Source organism: Podarcis vaucheri, assembly GCF_965113315.1.
Source record: "Podarcis vaucheri genome assembly, chromosome: 8".
Taxonomy (NCBI): domain Eukaryota; kingdom Metazoa; phylum Chordata; class Lepidosauria; order Squamata; family Lacertidae; genus Podarcis; species Podarcis vaucheri.
Window position 1 is genome coordinate 60,024,060 of NC_138766.1, and position 24,532 is coordinate 60,048,591.

The window sequence follows — 24,532 nt, forward strand, 5'->3', positions numbered from 1 at the left end:
GAGGAGCAACAAGCCAGAGTGAGTAATTCTTCCCTAGTGGGCTGAACTGGATGCATAACTGTTGCATTGTCTCTCTTTAAATTTCTGTTATAGATGGTGTGGTAGAAACCAAAATTCCATGGAAATAGTCTATTTCTGTTAGAGTCACTGGGAAATAATGCACATGCGAAGCACAATGAAAATAGGTCTCTTGAAACAAATAAAGTTGGATTGCAGCTCAAACATGCTTGATCCTAATTGCTGCAATTTTATTTTTAGGCTCAAGGTTCCCCTAGAGTAAGAGGAGATGTTTCCTGGTAAAACATTCTGGTGCTGATGGCACTAAAACAAAATACAAAGTACTGAGGTTAGGGTGTCTGAATTAATGTTTCCAGTTGTGGAGGAATTCTGAACTGTAAATGTCTTGCCTCAGCATGAGTTGTAGAATGGACACGCTCTATGCGCCATTCATGGCAGGTTTCATAAGTGAAATGGATGCTATAATATTATTTATAGGTGGGTTCATGAGGCAAACATAACTAATGTATTTCAGCTTCCAGGAAGCCTGTCCTCACAATTAGGAATTGGATGCAAATGCACCAAAGTCTTAACATGAGAGCAATCATAATTCCAAATGCAGCATAGCCTAGAAAATAGTTGACCGAGAGACACATTAAGAGAATTCCAGGAAAGACAGAAAATTCTGGCTAACAGGAAGCTAAGGTTAAGGTCAAAGCTGATGAGACATTAGTTGCATGAATGTAAATAAATAAAATAAATAGCAGCCATGTTTGACCCCAGAGCCACAGTGGAACAAGAGAGAATGAGCCAGAAGAGTTTAACCTTTCCCCCCTTCCATGATCTCAAAGTAAATTGTACCTGCAAACAGAGCTGCCCCAATCATAAAGTGAAATGTGACAGCCGATGCAAACAGCAGATGCACAATGCTGTGAGGTAAGTCCTGATAGTGCACACAGTGAGCAGTGAGCAGTGTAGTCTATCTAGGCAGAAAGAGCTATTGAATAGTCCCAAGGGCAATGCTAGAGAGCAGTCAGACAGTCCAATGTTCAGTTACAGGCTCATGTCCAATGCAATGAGAAAGGCTGAAAGTCAAACTGTAAGGCCAAGTTCCTGTCTCTGAAGAAATTGGAATCCTAGAGTGAGTCCCAAAATCTAAGTCCAGTGGAGCTCCAGAAACAGTCAAGTTATGGTCTGTCAACAATGAAAGTTGAGCAGACACAAAGTCTCTGCCTTGCTTTTCTTTTGATTCCTCCCAGTTTTATTGGATGCACCTGAGCTTGCTCTAGCCAAGTAGCTGTGCCTGTCCCCTTAATGAAGCATATGATCATGACCTGCCCTGAGCTCAATCAAGCTGAATGACCACCATGATTTTCACCTGATCAGCTAGTAAGCTGGGCTGTACTCTCTTGCCTGGCTCAGTCTCTTAAAGTGTACTTCCTGCTCATTATGTTTTCAGAGAAAGGGGCACCTCTGGTTTTGGTGTCTACTTCCCCTGGCTCCTGTGAACTGTCGGCTGCCCCTTTGACATCCTCTGATGTCCATTGAACACCTCCAAAGTGCCAAACCTCCCCTTCCCCAACTTCAGCTTATCCCAGTGTATACAATCATGGCTATACCCCTCTTCCCTTTCCGCAGTGTCTGCCAGTTCATGACAGGTGGGGAATTGGTGTCCCTCAGTCTCCCACCTTGCTTCCAGGTCAGTTCTATACGCCCCAGAGAAGCACGCCTCTCCTCCTGCTCCCTTCCCGACCTCACTCTGCGAAAGGGCCTCTGAACAAGGATGAAGAGAGCCACCCAGTGAACTGGGTGAATAGTCGTGAACTGGATGGGCTTGAGGGAGATGGTGGCAGAGGCAGCAGGACATGGAGGAGAGGCACCAGATGTAGGAGAGAAGGGGACAACAGCACAGTCTCTTGTGCTGGTCCTGCCTCTTTAACTGTTATTTAAGCCACTGGAGGCTTCCCTCCCGGTGCTAATTTTCCATGGGGAAAGTTTCAATTGGACCACGATAGGGGGCATGGGTTGAGCCCCCCACTTCTTACATGATGACATCTAAAGGCAGCCCTGTTTAGGGAAGCTTTTAATGTTTAATAGGTTATTGTATTTTAGTGTTTTGTTGGAAGCCACCCAGAGTGGCTGGGGAAACCCAGCCAGATGGGCGGGGTATAAATAATAAATTATTATTATTATTATTATTATTATTATTATTATTATTATTATTATTATTAAGATCTGATGCTGCTTCACATGGATGCTATTTATAATTATTGCTATTATTTACTAAATTTGTATACCCCCCTTCATTCAAAGATCAAAGGGCAGTTCACAACACAAAAATACAAAATGAGAACACAAAATATATAATAAAATAAAACCAATAACCCCACTCCCACAAACACAGAATGTTAATCAGCCAAAGGCCTGGTCAATGGAGAAATGTTTCTGCCTGGTGTCTAAAGATATGTTATGAAGTTGCCAGGTCAGCCTCCCTGGGGAGAGCATTCCACAAACAGGGAGCCACTGCAGAAAAGGCCCCTTCTTGTGTTGCTACCCTCCGGACCTCTCGCGGAGAAGGTACATAGAGAATTTACATTAGCAATTACATTTACATTAACAATGAGCATCCTCATTGTATTCACTCAATTAATGTCACATCTAGTTTAACTGCTAGACCCACTGGGTGTCCTTAGTGGTATATCTCCTCTGTAAAATGGAGATAGCACTGATCTGCATTAAATTATTGTTCTCAGGACAAATAACACTATTATAAAGTACTTTTCATGTAAAGTCCTGCATAAATTATTCTCAGTAACAAGGATGTGTGTATTCAAGATAGTGCAAGGAAAGGAAGAAATAAAAAATGTGCAGTTGATGAAAAATGAGGCGGCAGAATATAGTTTATGCACAGCCTGCTTTGTTTGGATGAATTAATTCAGTTTATTATTTTGCCAAAAGGCCATAATACTCTTCTAGTGTGTTAATAATAGATTTTGGGGGAAAGTCAGCTAGGAACTATATGTGATTTTGTCTATAGCTGATGGGTTCATCCCTTATGGTCAGGTTTTTTTAAAAGCATAGAATTTTCTAAACTGTGCTTCATTTTCCCAGCCCCGTACAAGGAAATATTATTTTATGCATCCTTGGATGCATTGCTCAACTGAGTCCTCCATGTGCAATAAATATAAAACATGTTGATTGCTGCTGCAGATGGCCAATTATTGTTGTTGATGACAGTGTATAATCTTATCTTATTCCAAATGGCAAAACTGTATTGTCAATAATTAATTATTGCATGAAAGCTTGACAATCCATAAAACTGTGCAAATTTTGTTAATTTTAATTTTAAAGAAGTTTTGCTCACCCCAAAACATTATCAAAATGTTGTTTGTTTGGCTTTCTGGGCATGAAATGCAGCAGAGATCCTGCCAATATAAATATAAAGAACACTTTGTGGCGCCTAAAGTGGTTTATAGTCTGCTGTGATATCTGTGAATATTTTATCTGACTTGGAAAAATTAACTACGGGCGTTAATTTCAAATGTCTTCATGGTCCTTGTGCTGCATTTGCTCTGCATGACAAGGAAGAAGGGGAGTGATTGTTCTGGACTCAATAGCTTATTGAACTAGCATGAAGAAGCAAGCAGACACTCTGGCAGCCAGAGTGTCTTCATACCTTGCTTCTTTCATATTTGAACTGCAATAGGCATGTGAGCAAACTGCTGGATTGGCTAAAAAAAAAAAGCCCAACACCTATAGGCAATCCTCCCCAAAAAAGTTCAAGAACTATGAGCAATCTCCCCCCATTTTCTTAATTTTGAGTCCCCCAAAATAGGGGAAGTCTTATACACAGAAAAATATGGTGGGTGGGTGGGTGTGTACACACGCACACCCCGTATTTTTCCATATATATATATATATATATAAGCTGTAAGTTGCTTGGAGACCTTCAGATGACAAGTGACTTAATAAGTTTAATGAATGAAAATGAAATGAAAAAGGAGCAATATATCCCCTCCACCTCACAACTGGGCACTCAATTTTATATTCATTTTTCTATAGTGAGTCTGGTTCCAGCAAATTACTGTTAATTCTCAGCATTTGGTAGATGTAGATAAACATTCATTGAAAAATCAAATGGAATATGATTATTTTAGTGGTAGAGCTGCAGCCCTGCAAATTAGCAATGATGTGTAAGCTCCACAGTATCTGAAGAATAAATATATTTACAAAGGGAATTAGAATGTGTGTTGAGTATTTAATTCCATGAATCTTTCTGGAGTTTAATTTCACGCCACAGATTTTCTGATGAGGTGGGGGGGGGGCAAACAGCTCAAGTTCTGGACAGTGAAGATATAGTAGAATGCCTGCTAAGTAAACTCTGTGGAGTTCAAGTAGGCTTGCTCACAGGAAAGTTTCTGTAGAATAGCAGTTCTCTTAGGATGAAAACAGATGAGATGCATTATTGGATCACCAGACATTTTGATTTCAGCTCAAAAGCAGCCATGGAAGCCCTCAAATAGATTGGGGCACTTGGAAGTGTACATTAATGTCCCTCAATTCTATTTTCCCAAGCAAAATCACTGTCGGGAGTGCGTGCAGGAGCCAGGCTCTGTGACCAGTAGGACTTTGCAGGGCTGGGGCCTTCCTAACTTTGTTCTGAAGAGGTAAGGCGTGGCTGCACAGGTGAGGCCGATTGGTAACTCACAGCTCCTGGTGGCAAGAGCTGGGAAGGGATATAAAGTCAGCATTTCCCTTCAGCTCTTTGCCACAGCAACATGTTCCCTGCCTTGCTGCATTTGGCTCTTTGACTCCTTGATCCTTGATTTTGTGACTCCTTGCTTCCTAACCCTTGAACCCTTGGCTTCTTGACTCTCAGCTCTCTAACCCTCAGACTCTTGGCTTCCTGACTCCTGGCTTCTGGACTCCTGTTTCTGCTCCCATCCTGCCATCTTGCCCCCCCCCCCAGTCCTGACATCCCCAGCTGGGACTTTGATCACCTGTGAACCATACAGTGGCAATCACCTTCCCAGAACTGCTGTCAGTTCTATGAGGTGGGGAACGCTTAATCAAGAGACAATACACAAACCTGTCTTTTCCCCCAGCAGGACTAATAGCAGTTGGCAGGGGGGGGGGCAGGGGAGGAATCTATGTTGGGGAACAATAGTGGATAAGTGTTATGGTGGAAAGTAATCTCCTGTAACTTGTCTATTTCAGTTCTGAGTCATAGTAGAACAAGGATGGTCCTTCAGCCAACCTGTATGGAGCTCATCAGGAGCCACAGGGCAGAAAACCAACCATTTCACTGAGATTATTATTGGTGTAAAATCTTTTATCAATTTAGCATCTAGCTTATAAACCTTGAAATTCATCTCCTTGAAGCATCTTGTATTCTTGCAAGATCCTGCTCCCACCATCCCCTGTGTTTTAATGTTTCTTCTCTAGTGTTCTGCACGACAACCCACTGTGTGTGTGAAGGCAGCCAATTCAGTCTCCGCACCCCCCCCCCACTGCACCCCCATTTTACAAATTCCCAGTGCTGCCAATTGTTCATTCACTTCTCTTGAATGACCAGGATGTGAGGACACCCATATGCTGAATATATGAACTATCAAGTTTGCCCAGGCTGTGTCACAGAATCTTACCAAGTAGCATGTTTATTCTCAGTTACTATGTACTGAATGAGCTTTTATTTTCTAGATTACATGAAACAACACAGGAACAACAGTCTTCATCATTCATGCGTTGAGCGGGAGTTCCCTCAGAAATCACAGGACAGATGACCAGTGTTCTGGTAAGGATGTAGAGACATGAAAGTAACACTGTTTTGAATGAAACTGGGTCAGTGTTAGCCACATACTTAATATAAAATTAAATGTTTTGTTTTTAAAATCTGATGCCTTCCCCAAAGGAAGCATATAATGTTGCCTTACTTTCATGTCTCCCCACTTTTGTGGGTGGGATGCTGTGAAACAGGCAGCCATTAAGTAGAGCACAGTCTTGTATTCACACATTTCTCTTACACTGAGGTCTCAACATACTGACAATAAGGGAAACAGGTGTATCAAAGGTATGTTATCTTTTGCCAGTTCTTTGTAGAACTAAATAGAGGTTACCTTTCTTCCAAGCCCTGCTATCTTATATTAAATATATTACTTAGGTTTATCCGAATGTAAGATGGGAAAATATAGTGTGTTCAATTATTTCTGTAGATTTCTTTAAAAAGCGTTTTACAGTGTGATCTTATACATGTCTACTCAGAAGCAAGTCCCATTGAATTCACACAAATGTGCATAGGACTGCAACCTTAACCAAGCAAATCACATAAAAGGTAAAATAAATCACAGGATTTTTCTTTTTTAATTAATCTTTTTTATGTGATGCATTCACAATTCAGAGTAAATTGAACTTTTTTAATATTGTTGTACATTATGCATGTAGTTATATTATTAAAAATATGGAAAACGCTGACATTGTATGCTTCAACAAAGCTTACATAGTATGTATAATTGTGTATTATTTTAGCATGGCTGGAGATGATAACCTTTATAATTTTTATCCTAGCTTATGCTAATCTTATTTATAAATATTTCATTCTCTTTCAAAACTCTTTGCCTGTACATTAAGAAAAAAGTCAAATAAAGGCAGTAAAATGAAATGAGCCCATTTGAAGTCCAGAGATGTCGACAAAGAATTTGAAAGGTTTATGCAAATATTTTGCCTACAGCTAAAGTAATTCTAATGTAAAATGTTTAAAATATATTACAGGAATACAAGTACTACCAAGAAAAGTCCACTTTCCATCTGAAAGTAAAAAATGGTAATATATACAAAGCTCTTACTCTTACTATAAGAAAAAATTAATCCAGCCTCAGTACACATAAAGTATAGACAAATAGCAGTGATTGGAATTAATGCCACAATGTATTATTATTACTATTATTATTATTTACTATTAAAATGTCTTAGTCACTTTTTTGCCAAGGAAACTCAAAGCGATTTACAATATATAAACACACACACACACACACACACACACACACACACACACACAACCAGCATAAAAGAAAACAAAGAAAAATCTAAAAGACAATTTATATAATTAAAAGCTACATAATGTTTTCGCCTGTTGCCTAAAAATATGTAATGAAGGTGCCAAGTGATCCTTCCTGTGGAGAGCATTCCACAAGCAGGCAACCACTACTGTAAAAGGTCTGTTGTGTTGCCATCCTCTGGACTTCTCATGGAGGGGGACATGAAGAACCATTATCATATAGAATTTTAAAATTACTTACTATTTTATAAACCTGGAAGGGTTTGGAGCACGTAGAGTGCTGTAAAACCTGTCGGTGTACTCACAAAGTAAGAGGTTGGGATCTAGGGAGAATTCCTCTTATGGGATACTCCTGTTGAAGGAAAAGGAGGCAGCTAATTTCACCAATCCCTCATTCACCTACAGTTGTATTTGCATCCCAAAAGGATGTTCTGGAGGATTGGGGGACCCACCAGAACAGCATGGGAAGTGGCCCTGGGGGCTGGTGCAGCATTAAAACTGAGTATATTTTCAAAGCTAAGCAGGGTCCAGTATGGTTTCAAATTGGATGGGAGGACCACCGGTTGAGATTCCTGCATTGCAGAGGGTTGGGCCTGATGGCCCTTGGCGTCCCTTCCAACTTTAGAGTATGATTCTATGAACAGGGGAAAATCAGTGAAAATTGCCTCCCCTACTTCCTCCAGCACAAGACAAGCCTCCATTGAATCTGCCCCTTCAATAAATGGAACAAACAAGGGCAAATCTTGATCAAACAATTGTTGACAGTAAATCCTATTGATATATATGAGAGTTAAGCATTTACTTGTGCCAGACTGTATTCATAGATAACGTTGGAGAAAACATAAATATTTTGATAAAAATATTTTGGTCATTCCTTTTTTACAAGGCTAAAAGTTTATTTTACAATATTTCCAACCATCAATTTTCCTTCTCATCTTCAGTTTTATTCTGTGTATTGAGTCTCTGGCATAAAATGTATAATGGAAGAATAACTGAGATGAAGGGTAAACAAAATTCAACCAACCATTCAAGCTAAACCAAACAAGTTAAACCCAAACATACAGTTACAGATGTTGTTATTAACAGTTACATATCCCCTGCAGGGCAAAGCTAACATTCTAAAAAGATGGAATTTATCTTGGTCAGACTACAAAATCAGTTACAATAAATCTGAAATCCATCTGTAATACAAAGCCCCATTTTGGTTTTAATGCTAAACAATAGCTTAGTGTTACATGAATGAGCAGTATCAAGCCTCAGGCTTGTGTTCTCCTCCCTCCCTTTTTGTCTTTAGTAACCCTGACGAGGAGACCAGAAACTATGTGTTCCTATTTTAAATTAAGAAGAGTTTGTCATTATGAACTGAGGTAGAAGAATGTGGACAGTTTAAAATATGGTTTGTTGAAACAAGCTGGAATCAAATAATGGTTTATGATATTGACTTGCTAACACAAACTATCGTTTAAACCAAGGGTAGCCAAAGTAGCCCTCCAATTATTGTTGAAGTACAGTTCCCACCATTAGCCATGCTATTTGTGGCTGGAATTCTGGAATTCAACACACCTGGAGAGCATCATATTGGCCACCTCTGGTTTAAACTAACCACAGTTCTTCCAGTTCAGACATCAGAGGGGACTTTAGTTACTTTAAAATAAAAGGCAGGTGCTTCCAGTGCACCAGAGGAAGTGAGAAAGTGCAAGAGCACCACTGCTTATTCACATAATACTGAACTATGGTTTCAGGGTTATGTTCAATACAGATTATAACCATGTAAACGGATGGAAAATAGTAGCAATATCCCCCCACGCACTTGCTGGTAGGAAGCAGATTCTAGCTCAGGCTGTGATAACCCCACCCTCCTTTCATGGGACTGTTGGTCTCCTATGAAAGTGAGTATTTTTTGAGAAGCGGGAGTTGGGGAGAAATTTCTTATATTTCTCAGGAGGGGTTTACCATCACTGACACTGGGCATAAAATGTATAATGGAAAGATAACTGAAATGAAGGGTAAACGAAGTTCAACCAACCATTCAAGTTAAACCAAACAAGTTAAACCCAAACATACAGTTACAGATGTTGTTCTTAACAATTATTAACAAGCCATCACTGGGTTGCAGCAGGTTATAGCGGGTCTCTGTTTTAACTGGAAAACAAGCTTTGCCATTGCTTCAAAGAAGCAGAGGCTGGAAAGTATTGCTTCCTGAGAATGGTTCAATGGAATCAAGATTTTTAGTTGGGGCCTAGTTAGTGCTGAAACAACACCTAATATTGGTGTGCTTCCTGTTACTCCTTGTTGGACAGCTCCCCTTGTTATCTAAACTTCCAGATCACTTGCTTGCTGGACAGCTCCTGGCAAGGCAGAATTTTGAGCCACATGGCAGGGGTAGCAGGAAGGGGACATTCCCTTGCAAAGACTTTTGGATTCAGCATCTGGGCAAATCCAAAAAGACACCCAGAAAAAGGAGACTTTCCTAGGGCACAGCGACGCTTTACCAGATGGATACCATGTAATATGTATGAAGTTTGCCACCAAATGTGGGTGGGGTTATATAAAAATTTAAGTCTACTGGTCTGGGGCCTTCAGCTAAAGGAAGGCAGAGGTAAATATTTATATGGATCCACCCATGTTTGGCAGCAAATTTTATACATGTTACATAGGAATATAGGCATATTTGATTTTTAAGAAAATATTTGTTTTGTGAATCAAAGAGAGCATCAACAAAATGGGGGGAGGATCAATATTGCGACCTAACACAGAGAAACTGTAGGTTCCACTATTAAAGAAAGGATATAAACATTTTTTAATATAGGGCAATGCCCACATTACTTGAGCCAACATAGGCTGTCAAGCACTGAAATACTAAACAATTGAAATATAATTTTCTTCCAAGTACTTCCGATATTTTGAACATTGCCTTGAGACATAGGTGGAGGACAATTAATAAATAATTACAATGACAGGTGTGTTTGCAACCCAAGGATATTGCAAGCAATGGGAATATCTGAACTTCAAGTAACTGTGTTGGTCACTTTTTAAATTTATGTGAAACACCTGTATGCTGTCTGAAGTGCCAACATTCTCAAACCCTAGTCCAAGTGCTACAAAATCTCATAATGTACATCAAACAAACTCTCTTGCAAACAGCATGATCAAGATGCTTTGATAAGTACTGTCAAAGGCATTTACACACACACTAGTATCTTTACAGGAAAACTCCTCTTCTTCACAGGAGACAGTAGCTTCTCTGTACCCTGGCTTATGACACAATTTGTGATGGGGCTTTCTAAATCATACACACATTAAAGGAAAGAAAACAGAGGGTTTACTGTTCTTATTTTGTTGCCTTTTCTCTGGTGGCTCTCAAGCTTTCTTTTGAACTGCTCCTCCATTGCTTCCTATTGCGAGAGTCAGTAAAGTTTTAGCTCACCAACATACACTTGATGGGATAACAACATAGGGAAGTGTTCCATTGTAAGTATCTCAATTAAGATTTGAATCCAATGTTTTAGAAGCATGGCCAGGGCAATAGTAAACCTGTATTCTGTATACAAAATAGCTGCATATTTTTAAAATGCCAAGGGTGCCGGAGTGGAGCTTCAGTGACCTCATGTAATCAGAACGCAGGAGATGCTATAATTTTGCTAACATGCACATTTATTTATTTTTAATTTTTATTAAATATTTTCTTGCGTTACAAAAGTGCATGCATGGTCTCTTTTTCAGGTTGTGTTTTCTACAGATCAATTACATTTGCACAGGGACCTATTAGCATATACCAGAATGTACATAGGCTCCATTACACTATAGCACTGGAGGCAGACAACATACATTTGGATGTACATGCATAGGGCCCTGTGCAAATGTAATGCATGGAAGACAGGTGTGCCAACAGGTGTGATCAAGCCCTACAGGTAGGCTGTACCTAAATTGGTCATCTGCACAAGGCTCCTGGGTTTGTTTGTTTTTTGACAAATGGATGTACAGCTATTATAAGCTGAATTCCTTATTTGTTATGGCTTCTGCCATGAGAGGTACACCCAGTTTTAGATCAGCAAATTGCCAAATACCTCAGCTCAGGAGTGCCAGCTTGGCCCCACGGCCATGGGGGCCAGGGGCCAGGGGTGCCATGCAGTGTGCATGGCCCTGGCACTGAAATTTGTGGGTGCCCGGCCCCTTCATGGGAATTTTGTGGGTGGGCACCCAAAGCCCCAGGGAGTTGGCCCCTATGCCTCAACTAATTGATTGCACGATGCATATATGATGCTGTCTACTAACCAGTTTTGTATTTATATACTGTACAGCAATCCCTAATTATAGGTTCTATGTGACTGTGTGCATGTGTGCATGCATTTACGAAAGCACACACATATACATTAGCATCTTAAATGATACTTATGTGGGAATGTGTGGGTAGGAGGCATGACCCGTGACTGGCTGTGAAACACAAAGAATAACAAACTCGGAGCCAGAATCTCAGCAGTCTAGCTCGTTTGGGACATTTTAAAGCCGCAGCCTCTCAACTGGGAGATCTCCAATTAGCCCCGAAACAAACTCCAAAAGCGCACAAGCTTGTGTGTGAAACAAGCAGTTGCTGGCACGCAACCGTTTCCCAAGGTTGTGCTTCCTTTGCTTTTCGCTGAGATTTGGCGCAGGCGAGGGAAAGGGGTCGGAGTCACATGGATACAAAGCTTTTGATTAATGTCCAGGCGCTGCTGCTGCTGCTGCTGCTTGAAGTCTCCAAATCTCCCCCCCAGTCATACAAAGAGAGCCGAGAGCTGGTGACCACTCGCACTTCCTTCAGGCTGGGTCCCTCTTCCTGACTGGGAAGGGACACTTGAGAGAGAGAGGGGGAGAGAGGCGAGGGGTGGAGGGAGCGAAGCTGCTCCTCCACAGCTGGGATAGTGAGGGGAGCCCACAGAAGAAGCGAGCTCCGGCCTCGCCATGAGACGGAGCGGGCTCTTTTGTTGTGGTCTTTTCTGAACCCCTGAGGGAATTTCCCCGCCTTTTCCCTCCCCTGTCCTGCCGGCCGCCTCGCCAAAGGAGCCGCGAGGGGAAGGAAAGTTTCGAAGGCGCTTCTTTCGGGGGTGGCGGTGGATAGGACACAATGACGGAAGAAAGCAAAGGGGAAGGGAAAGGAGAGAGCGGGAGAGACCCCGAGAAGCAGCTGCGCCTCCGGGTGTGCGTTCTGAATGAGCTGCTGAAGACGGAGCGCGACTATGTGGCCACCCTGGAGTTTCTGGTGTCGGTGAGTTGCCCGCCCCTCCCCCTCCCCTCGGCGCTTCTTCGCCTTCGCGCGGGGCTCCTCGGGCGCCTCGTCCTGAACTGCTGGTGCACAAACAACCAGCCTGCTCCTCTCTCACTCCCTCCCTCTCCCCATCTTTCCCCCTTGCCAAGTTTGCCAGTAGAGAGGAGGGGGAAGGGAATGGTTTTCCTAGAGGAACTCAAAAGCTTTGGGGACCAAGTAAGAAGAAGAAAAGAGAGAAGTTTTGAGGCGAATTCCTGGTGATCCAGGTCTCTTTGTAAAGCCATGTTGTGGTTTTCCTTCTTTGAGGAGAAAGTTGTGCGTGTGTGTGTTTCTTGTGGCATGTATTTTCCTCAGCTGATTTTAAGCATGTTGCTATTGTGTTGAAGAGGTGATGGAGCTAACATTTCAAATAAACAAACTTCCTCTCTGGGCACAGACATTGAAAAGTAGTGAGTGCTGTTTGCCTCAGGTACATTTGGGGGGATATTAACTGTTGGAAGTTTAGAGTTTCCTCTCCTAAGGCGCCACAGTCTCTGTATTTACAATAATCCTTGTAACACAGTATTCTGGCAGGGGGTAAGAGAGAAAGAGAGAGAGAGAGAGAGGCGCACACACAAGCAAAAGGGGGGGATGCTTGATCTATAGCAGCTGTTCAATATTAAAGCCACATGTAGCATTTGCCCCTTCTCCCCACCCCTTGACATCCTTCTATTCAAAATTTTATTTTGGTAATAAGTTGGTGACCCATGATTGAAATGACAATGAATTGCACAGCTGTAAAGGTAACACACCTTTTATACAGGACTGAATTCAGTATAAAAGAAGAAGCTTTTGCATTTGGATGAAGCAGACCTCTGAAAGAATCAAGGAAGGCAGAACTTCCTGTGAAGGATCATAAACGCAAACATCTCTATATTGCCTCCTGGCTTAATTTACACATTTATTGGCAGCATCACTTAAGAAGCTTTTGGGATAAACAAATCTCAAGTTGTCTGCTTAGTTTTGTGGAGTGCCTGTCATAATACCCCTCACATTTCTCTTTCTCTTCTCCCCCTTCTCATCCTGAGGGGGAAATCTTTCAAACAGCAAACTTCCTGCTTAGGTTTCTGAGATCTGTGAACTTTATCAAGCAAGAGGAAACCCTCAGCTTGGCTTTTGGCAAGAAGACCAACAGTAGAGAGTAACATACTCTACTGTGTTTTGTCATTCAGCTTCTGTTTTACACAAAATATAGTTGTTAAAGTATTTTTTGCTCCTTATCTGATGCACCTGGAATTTGCTTTAAAAAGTGCCAACAAGTTGAAAACTCCTGAGATCTTGTTTTGTCTGCATTTTCAGTACAATGTTGGTCATTCCTGAAAAATAAAGCTGTTGACACAAATATTACGTCTTAGTTCAGGCTGCGGAGGGTGATGGTGGTGCAATCTTTGGGTTGAATAAAATTTAAGTTTCATTTAACACCTGTGAAGATTGGGATGTGTGCAGGCTAGCTGGAGTTTCAAGCTAAGGCTCTGGTAAAAAATGGAAGTGTGCAGTGCCTATATATTCCAGTGAGATTTGTGTGCATATAAGGTTGTCCTGCCAACCTAGCAGTTCGAAAGCACGTCAAAGTGCAAGTAGATAAATAGGCACCGCTCCAGCAGGAAGGTAAACGGTGTTTCCGTGTGCTGCTCTGGTTCGCCAGAAGAGGCTTAGTCATGCTGGCCACATGACCCGGAAGCTGTACGCCGGCTCCCTCGACCAATAAAGCGAGATGAGTACCGCAACCCCAGAGTCGGCCACAACTGGACCTAATGGTCCTTTACTCCTTTACCTTGTTAAGCTTGTCCGGGATAGTGTCCCAATGTGAGTGAACTATGCATTGTTTACCTACTGCCCTCTTATGAGGAGGGGCAATAGCTCAATCATAGAACACAGGCCTTGCATTCAGAAGGCCCTGGGCACTGGTGGAGGAAGGGGGGTGAGGTGGGTGCGGCCCCGGGATGCTTAGCCCCCCCCCCGGGTGCACAGCATGTGCACTGCTCTGGGGGCTAGAGCAGCTATTTCCACCTCTGACCCCAGCTTCAAGGCCTGGCATCGATTTAAATAAATAAGCAAAAGACAATAGGTAGCAGGTGACCTGAATTCCCTCAGGTGATACCCTAGAGAGTTGCTGCCAATCAGAGTAGACAATACTGGGTCAGATGGTCAAGTACTGTGACCTAGTGAACTGGACCTTGGAATTAACTTCTCTTATTAGTTAGATAATGTGGAAACTTGCAAAGAAACAGAACTCTGTTGCAGGGAATCCCTGAAGTACTTTTTAGGTGGGGAAACTCAATGTTCTAATATTACATGAAAAATTAAATTCAAATTTCCTGAAAATACAGTTTATGAATATTACACAAATGTGAAAGAATGGCGGTGCTGATGGCCTAGACATTCTTATGCATAGGACCTCTGCAACAGTGGGATTTTTGGATTGTTGCCTTGGTCTCTTATTTTTTTGTTGATCTCATTGTGAGACTACAGCTGCCATGCTGTGCACATTTACATGAAAGTAAGTCCCACTAAGCACTATGGGATTTAGTAATGAGTAAACATGCATAGGAATAGGATTATAATTCATTTTCCTTTGAGTGCTAGTAGCTGCCAGCTATTGCTAGGAGGGCACAGGGTACATAGGTTGGGCAAAACCATATTCATACAGTAATGCATTAATACGGGCATAAGAAGAGCACTGCTAGATCAGACCAAATTTCCATCTAGTCCTGCATATTGTTCCCACAGCGACCAACTAGATCCTTATGGGAAGCTGCAAGCAGGAGATGAGTGCAGTAGTAGCACTCTCCCACTTGTGATACCAGGTAACAAATGTTCAGAAGCATGCTGCCTTTGGTACTGGATCCATCTTGACTAGTAGCCACTGATAGTCTTATCTGTTAATTTGTATAATCACCTTTAAAACCATCCATGTTGATAGTCACCACCACACCTTGTAGTGTGAATTCCATAGATGAATGTGCACTATGGAAATCTCCCACTATTTAGCTTCACTGGATAACCCTGGCTCCCAGTGTTATTAGAAGGGAAGAAAAGGTCTCTCTTTCCACTTTCTTCACAGTATGCATCGTTTTATATACCACAAATATGTTTATGCAAAAAAGAGATGCAAACACAGTTGCCTTTCCTCAGAGGAAGTTGCTCCATCCCTTTGATCATTTTAGTTGCCCTTTTCTGCACATTTTCCATCTCTGCAAGCACATTTTTGAGGTTTGGTGGCCATAACTGTACACAGTTCTAAGTATGGTCACACAGTAGATTTGTATAAGTGTATAATAAATACCACATTAGGTAAAAAAAATAATTGTGCAAAAATTGAGATTTCTGTTGAAGTGGTGAGTGAACTCTGGAGAAGCCTAGGAGAAATTATTTGATATGCTGTTCTTTTTGATGTTTGAAATTAATCTTCAGGCTATTGCTGATTTCTCTGTGGTTCAACAACATCAAAGGAACTTGGGTTTCCTAAAAGTTTGTTCAGTACAACAGATGATGCACTTCCTATTACAAGAGGCTGAAAGACTTTTTATTCTTTGGGCCTATCTTCGAAATCTTTACACCAGCCAGGAAATATTTTACATGGTCCAGACAGTGACAATGACATTTCAGCTCATTTAGGGGACAAAACTAAAAACCACAGGAAGTCTGTTAAGCAACCCAAAGGTAATCCAGTAGCCAAGCAGGATCCATGCAAAGGATCAGTGATCACACTCACACTAACATATAATTTGCTCTGATGTCATAGAAAAAAAATAATTATGTATGAAAGATGGAGAATCAAGGAAAGGTCAGAGGCAGGGAAGGAACAGAAAAGCCTAAACAGCAATCTGACTTGGACACACTGCATAAAAGAAGGAAGATCAGAACCTCTTTCTCTCTCTGTGTGTTTGCACCACCTATTTATTTCCCACAAATAAGAGATCCATCCTTACTTGCCCCCAAAGGTTTTGCTACTTCTCTTTTGTGACCACATCTGCAAAGAGAAGTAGAATTATATACATAAGGAATGATTCCATTTTAGGATGCTCACTCATAAGAAGATCCACTGAACTAGAGCTTTCCCAGCCCTCTGATTTGTCCTGCTGCTATATAGCAGCCCTTTGTTGAGTCCAGTGTTATTATCTCAGAAGATATATCAGGGGGCTGCTGGTTTTGAAACAGTGGCTCTGGTAGCTGCTGATCAAAGATAGTTCTGAACACCCCTAGTTCTTTGATGGTCATATACATTTCCATGTTAAACCTAGCTTCTTATCAAAGGAACTGTTTTCATAGAGCCCCAAGGTCTTCCTTTGGTACTATATTTTCCTGCCTTGATGGATCCCATCTACTTTCATCATGGAGCCTTTCCAGCCTCTCTAATTCCTCAGTTTTCATTTTTGTTCTCTTGCCTCAGAATGAAATTCCAACTTCAATCTTGGCTCTGACAATGGAATTTGGACAAATTATGTGGGGGGTTGCCTGGTTCAGCCACCACTATATACTGATTCTCCAGATTGCAACTGAACTTTGGCCATTGACTTCAATGTAGGTCAAGTTTTCCAGAGCAACTTGTGCTGCAATACTAAGGCAGAGACGGTGACTCTTGAATTAATACAGTATACCGGAGGTAATTAAGGCTCTTCAAAGCAAAGACTTGCTTAGATTGAAAAGCTGAAAGCATGATAACATCAACACACATGCAGTCCCGAGACACAGTAAACAGGAAATAAAAATAAAGTAAACATTGAAGTCTTAGCTCTAAAAGTTAAAAATGCTCATCCAGGATTTAGAGCTATATCTGTAACATATATCTAAAGTTTAGATGATAAGATTTCACATTAACTGGCAGCAGTTCTAGAGGAATAGCTGTCTGTCTCAGAAAAACATTCCTGTGTTGCTTTAAAGACATTGTTGTTGTCTGTCTATCTGAATATTTGTCTGTCTATCTAGTACAACCTAGCTCTTTCTCATTCTTCTTGACCTAGGAAAAGCCCTGCCACAGGTGTGTTTGGGGAGCCCTGACAGGGAGCTGTATAAACACTTCTTAATAAATGAGCTGTTAACAATGCTTATGTGGAGATTTAAAACAAGGGACCAGCATGTTATAAATTTATTCTTATATAAATCTCATAATTTTTAGGATTGTTATTTTTATTGTTAACTGGACAAACTTATTTTTCTTATTCACATTTTTATCTTTGAATTCAATTATTAATCTATATTATTCTTGAGTCAAAATCATGTAATCTACAAAATAGAAGATATAACACTGTAGTCAGTTGCTGTCCCAATAGTTCAACCATTGATCATTTGTTGAAATGTACCTAGTGGCAATAAACTTATACTATAAAGAGGTGATCCAGTCAACATAGTATACCCGGACTTACAAAAAAGCTTTCAACAAAGTTGCTCACCAAAGACTCCTGAATAAGCTTAGCAGTCAAGAAATAAGAGAAGTCCTCTTGTGGATCACAAATTGGTTAAGTTTCATGAGCAAAGAACAGTTCTCTGAATGTAGAGAAGTAGAAAGTGAAGCCCTCCCCCCAAATCGATACTGTGACCTGTGCTTTTTAACTTGTTCATAAATGAGCTAGAGTTAGGAGTGAGCAGTGAGGTAGCTAAGTTTACTGATGGTAGTAAATTGTTCAGGGTTGTTAAAAAACAAAGGGATTGCAAAGAGCTCCAAAAGGACCTAGCTAAACTGAGTAAATGAGCTGTAAAATGGCAAATGCAATTTAATGTAAACAAGTGTAAAGTGAAATGTAAAGTGTAATTTCACATACACACTGATGGGGTCTGAATTGGCAGTGACAGACCAGGAATGATACTTTGGGTTGTAGTAGGTAGCTCAATGAAGATTTTGATCCAGTGCATGGTGGCCGTGAAAAAGGCAAATTCCATGCTAGGGATCATTAGGAAAGGAATTGAAAATAAGTCTTCCAGTATCATAATTCTGTTATACCATAATTCTGTGGAGTACTGTGTGCAGTTCTGGTCACCTCACCTCAACCAAAATTATCAAGGGGATGCAGTGAATCCCTTATGAAGAAAGGTTGCAATGTTTGGGGCTTTTAGCTTAGAGAAAAGGTGACTAAGAGATGACATGATATAAGTGTATAAAATTATGCATGGAATGGAGAAAGTGAACTCTCATAACACTAGAGCTTGCAGACATCCAATGAAGCTAAATGCTGGAAGATTAGTAAAGGTAAAGAGACTCCTGACCATTAGGTCCAGTTGTGACCGACTCTGGGGTTGCGGCACTCATCTCGCTTTATTGGCCGAGGGAGCTGGCGTACAGCTTCTGGGTCATGTGGCCAGCATGACCAAGCCACTTCTGGTGAACCAGAGCTGCACACGGAAACGTCGTTTACCTTCCCACCAGAGTGGTACCTATTTATCTACTTGCACTTTGACGCGCTTTCGAACTGCTAGGTTGGCATTAGTAGGTACCAAGCAACAGGAGCTCACTCCGTCGTGGGGATTCGAACCGCCGACCTTCTGATCAGCAAGTCCTAGGCTCTGTGGTTTAACCCACAGCGCTACCCACTGGAAGATTAAGGACAGATAAAAGGAAGCACTTCTTCATGCAGTGCTGGAACTCTCAGGAGGCAGGGAGGGCCACCAGCAAAAATGGCTTTCAAAGAGGATTAGGAGAGGGCTATCAAAGTCTACTGGCCATGATGGCTCTGCCCTGCCTCCACAGTTGGAGGCATCAATGCTCCTGGGTGCTACTTGCTGGAAACTGCAGGAGGAGAGAGTGCTCTTGTGCTGAAATCCTGTTTGCTGGTTTCTCACATTGTTAGGCATTGTGAGAATAGGATGTTGGGCTGGATGGGCTGCTGATCCAGCAGACTGTGCCTATGCTCTTAATTCAGGTTTGTCTTGATTTGTGATGGTGTTTTCCTCTGGCTGCTAGCCTTCCTTGCGTGTGAGTTTTTCCTTCTTCCCAGGCAAACCTACCTTTGTGCATTGAATCAGGAGGCACAGGAAACTACAACCCCCTTGCAGGAAATAGTGTTCCTTTGAAAGCTTAGAAGTGCCCAGGCCATTTAAGGATGAAGACTGTTTCTAGCAAGCACCCGCTCCTGCTGGTTCTGCTGACACTACAGTGAATGTTGTCACTGCTAGGTGAATGGGGAGGGAGGGCAGCGAGGTCCAAGGTGCTTATACAAAAAGAGAAACAGGATAAATAAGATATTCTGACTCTGTATGATGAGGTCCAAGCATCAGAGCTCGCCTCAGAAAAACACACACATTGTTTTCCAATTAAAAACAAAGTCTTGTTTGCTGAGCCCAGTTCCAGGTCAAGCTATAGGGAATTTGCTCATCACTAGATTCAAGAGAAAGGGGTCTCAGAAACCTCTGCTGTTTTGTTCTTATGATGTAGTGTACAGATTTAGGCAGGGAATCAGAGATGTGTTGTTCAGGGACCCTCATCTACAGATCATAGCATCCAGCAGCAGGTTGCAGGCACAGCATTACACATAGAAGGATGTGCATGTTGACCTGTGAAACATGTTATCTGTGCTGGGTTGGGGAGCTTGAGAAGGTATGGTAAGTTCAGAGCAGGAGGGTAATCCACAATATTGAAGGAACACTATTTTTAACACAAAAATGGGCGACCGAATTAAAGAAATGCAATGTGTTTCTTGACCTCTCAAGTTTCCCCCCAGTCTATGTCAACACAAGGTAACCAGGGATCTAAATTTAGATTTATTGCATGTTAGTTATCTTAACTGTGTTCCATATCTCACTTCCAAATGGCTTGTATTTTATTCGTTGAAAAAGTATTAATCAAATATATAGTACAGTAATTTGTGACTTTATAATGGCTAAGAAAGCTGCACAGTGTGTTGTGGAATTTTTTTAATGGGAAGGGGAAAGACTTCAGCTGGCTGTGCTTTTTGATAAGGCTGTGTGTACGATTTCCTTTTCCTCTGCTCTCTAACACACCACTTGTATGGCTGATGCATCATATAAAGTCAAAAGGAAGCTGAGACACAATTACCATAGAAAGTCAAAATCACTTCCATTCACTTCCAGTTTCTGCTGTTTTTGTCTACTCTGTTACAAAGTGAGGAAAACAGTGAATGGTTACTTAGTGACTAAGAATTAAATATCAATAGCACCACCTGCATTCTTTATAAGGTAGAATACTTATTTTTGATGTACATGCAAGAAAACAAAAGAAAATTGAATGCATTTTATTTGCAGGAAATTATTTTCAGACTTCTGTAGTTCATCCAATAGCTGTCAAACATTTAAAAAATCCAGACACTCAAGAAGAGTAGTAAATGAAGTATTTTGTTGTAATAATTAAACATTTTAACACATCAAATTTACATATTTCACAATGTCAATTCATTTATTTAATTTAAGCACAAGTTCAGAGTCAAATTTATGCAGTTTGATTCACTAGCAATTCAGCAAAAAATAAGTGATGAATTGAGTGAGAATATGAAAGTTGTAACTAATGCAACATATGTTTAGAACTTGTTAGAATTTGTATTATTCAATGTAGAAAATGCAGGATGTTGTGATTAATTTTTCAATTTATTAGAATTTGCAAACAGAAAAAGAAAGGGAGAAAGCAAACCAGGAGTTTGAATGAAAAATTATGAGACATGCATGAACCATGTTAAAACTGTGACAGTATTAGATCCAAAAAGAATGAATACTGTATGAAAGAGAAATTAACAATGCAGTTACTAGCCCCATTGAATGTAGTGTGGATTCCCAGAGAGAAGATTGCAACTGCTTTGATCCTCCTGTGGTTGGGCTTGCTGATTGGAAGATCATTGATTCAAATCTGCCCAACAGGGTGAGCTCTAGTTGCTCTGTCCCAGCTTCTGCCAACCTAGCAGTTCGAAATCATACCTGTGCAAGTAGATAAGTAGGTTCCACTGTGACAGGAAGATAAATGGCACTTCCATGTGCTCTGGCTTCCGTCACGGTGTTCTCTTGTGCCAGAAAGTTTAGTTATGCTGGTCACATGACCTGGAAAGCTGTGGACCGGTTCCCTTGGCCTGAAGCAAGATGAGCGGCACACCTCATAGTCACCTTTGACTGGACTTAACTGTCCAGGAGTCCTTTACCTTTTTTACTTCTATCTGCTGCTGCATTACTGTGAGTTAAGCCATGGTTTGACTTAGCGTTGCATCCAAAGTTGCTCCAGACAAACCATGAGTTGTAGCCAAGGTTTGTTGTGTGGCATACCACTTGTGGTTTGTGTCAGGGAGATAAACCATGAGCCTGGGTTCAGATGTAATGCTAAGCCAAACCATGGCTTAGCTCGTGGTGTCATGAGTCCTGTGGTAATGCCATGAAGAGAATGGTTGGATCCTGAGGAGGAATAGAACTCAGAAAGTTGGAGCTGGGTGACCCTGGGGAGGGTCAGTATCTGTAGCTTTTAAAGCTCTAGGGCACCAATCATCTTCAGTCTGTAGCACCCAGGTTTCCAGTTCTGTTTTATAATTGGCAGGGGTGGAAACAATACTCCCACATAATAACTTACTACTACTGAACTGATCAAGCTACATACAGTTGCTTTGTCAGAGGCAAGACCTAAAACTTTAACAGATGGTAAATACTGTCTGGCATCTACTTTCCATGCGCTGCCAGGATTGAAACTGAAATTGAGTGGCCAGAGTCTTGATTATTTAATGAAACTCCTATGCAGTCCTATGCCTATGGGTATAAGGCGGTATATAAATTCAATAAAATAAAGGCTAGAGACTGTTTTTTGTGCCAAGTACTAACAACATAAGAGAGGCTTGTGACTTTTTCTTTTTTTGTGTGTATATCCACACAACTGCAGATGTGATCAGGTTGACTTGAAAACAAGGGAAGGGATTTTTCCTGTTATTTTTGTTCTAATGTTTAGAGTTTGTACTCTAAACAACTATGGCTGTTTTCTTCAGATAGATGAATAAAGAAAAAGCAATTTTCCGTTTATTTTTATTTACTGCCATGCTGGCAATTTATCTTGAAACCATTTCAACAGCACACAAAGGATGTTTCTTGGGTGTTTTCAGGAAAACTAAATTATTGATCTTCCATTTTAAAATAATGGCTATTAATATAAATAGGTGCACTGTGTGAAACCCAAACAATTTCTATGTATTGTTTTCTAAATGCAGAAGAAGTATTTTACCACTTCCACTGCAGAGAACAGAAAGGTTTCCAAAGCATCCTGGGGTGACCACCAGACACAGCAACTGCTAATGCAAATAAATAGTCATATGGCACTTAATGAAATGATTGGTTGCACTAAAAAGATCTAAAAGAGAAATTTTGATAAATTAGCTTGTCATGAGTCCAGTTAAATATGATGGGTGGCGAAACAAATGGACTTAAAGTACACTTACACCACAGGGCATTTGAGGCCCAGACTAGGGAATGATTACAGTGCAAAACCTGGGCTTAACACATACTTTGTTCACTATCTTCCATCTTACAGCCTTGGATTCAAACAGAACTCAAACATTGCTCTGTCTCTCTCTCCAGCTTGCTGTTTTGCCTATAGTTCACATTAATGCAACTCTGTGCCCTCAAGTTTGGCTTTGTCTGTTGAGGGAGACCCTTTTGCTTTCTCACACTGAGCCCCTTAATCCTCCTCACCTCACCAGGAAGCTAGTTTGGCTATTCCAGGAATTAGAGTGCTTGATTACCTGTTAAGGTTTGCTGGATGCAAGGATTAGAGGGGCATGACATATGACTTAACACCCTGCCTCCCCCCCCAACTCATAACAGTATATCCCATTCCACCTTCCATGCTTAAAACATCCCTATTTCAATAGTTCTTTGTGTATGCTTAGCAACATTTTTATTCTTTAAAAGTGTTTGTTTGACACCCCCCCAAAAAACCCCAACCCTTTCAGTTTCCTTTTCCTTTTCCTATTTTGCTAACCTTCAGCGATTCCTTGTTCTATGGAACCCAGTGTGTGAAATTTCTTATCCTTTATCAGCCTACTATGTTACATTCCTTTCCATTCCAAAGTTATGAAGAGTTACATATTTAATAATTGTACGTATGAAAAATGGTTGCCCATTGCTTTTACCTTTGAACAACTTATGGTTTGTTGACACACTAGAAAAGATATTGTAATTTGCAATATGTTAATGAATCACTTAACAAGAGGCTTGCTTTTATAGCTTTATAATATTGCTTCTGAAAGCAAGCCTTTGTCAGAACAATGTAAGTCAAAGCTTATATTTGCCAAAGACAGATTATAAGTCTGTGGAACTGACAATAATAGTTAAAAATAAAGATAGTGGATGTATTTTCTTCATAAAGTTCTGGGATCTTATGCACACAGAAGCGGTAGAGATTAAACCATGCTATTCTGATCAATGGATTTGCTTCTTTCTATGAAGTAGAATTCTAATTGCTGGCATCAGTAGTAGAATTCCTGTTATATGAATTGGGGACTAGAACAGTGAAGCTGACTGATGAATAAATACTACAGCAGCTGCTGATCCTGCCAATAACAAGTTACAAAGGAGAAGTTTGAGCTGCTGGGATTTCCCTTTCTGAACTGAAACATTTTATAAACTCACAGAACAGTATGGAAGATTTGAGTTACAAGTGTAACTTGAATAAAATAATATGACCACAGAGTAATATTAGTGTTGTTGGAACAAAGACCAACATAGTACGGTAGCTAACTGTCAAGTTCTATAAGTAAAGGAGAGCTTGTTCCATAGTAATGCAGAAAACAGGTGCTTAAACACTGGGAGAGTAGACATGTAACTGATCATTTTGAAGATGTTGAATGCCTTTCTAGATCCTAGAACAGTTACTTGGTCTGTCCGTTGAGTAAAGGAAGCAGCAAAAGACCTTAATGGTATCTTGGGAGGTAGGGAGGGCGGTGGTGGAAAGAGGTGGGTGGATTGGTCATGCAATTTCATTCACAAATGCAAGGATGGCAGTCAGCCCAGACGCCTCAAAGAAGTCCCTGTACAACAGTTTTCAACCTAGATTCATGCTGTTGATTAGATGCAAAATCTTCTTTTCATTTGTAGCAGCCAATTTGCTTCAGTGAGCAGAGGGCCATAACATAAAATATTAGAAATACAGTACATCCAACTCTGGACAGAAAATACTTTGTTTCTTGAATTATAATTCCCATGTAGATTATACATTTCTCTATGGTTTGTTCTTTGAATTAGATGGGATAACACAGTGCACTCTTAATAAGGATTTGGTAAAATAT

At 40.8% G+C, this 24,532-nt stretch overlaps 1 protein-coding gene across 4 annotated transcripts in view; it reads left to right on the forward strand.

Moving 5' to 3' along the window:
* PREX2 (phosphatidylinositol-3,4,5-trisphosphate dependent Rac exchange factor 2) overlaps positions 1 to 24,532 on the forward strand; it is a 117,877-nt gene continuing 93,345 nt past the window's right edge. Inside the window, exons 1-2 of one of the 4 annotated variants that reach the window (XM_082233728.1) lie at positions 1 to 18; positions 5,698 to 5,791. In XM_082233728.1, the coding sequence (XP_082089854.1) occupies positions 5,777 to 5,791 (15 nt within the window). In that variant the 5' untranslated portion in view covers positions 1 to 18; positions 5,698 to 5,776. Of the gene's footprint in view, positions 19 to 5,697; positions 5,792 to 10,420; positions 10,523 to 11,639; positions 12,297 to 24,532 lie in introns of those variants that run through there. The other 3 variants (XM_082233729.1, XM_082233726.1, XM_082233727.1) reach the window with 3 other exon arrangements.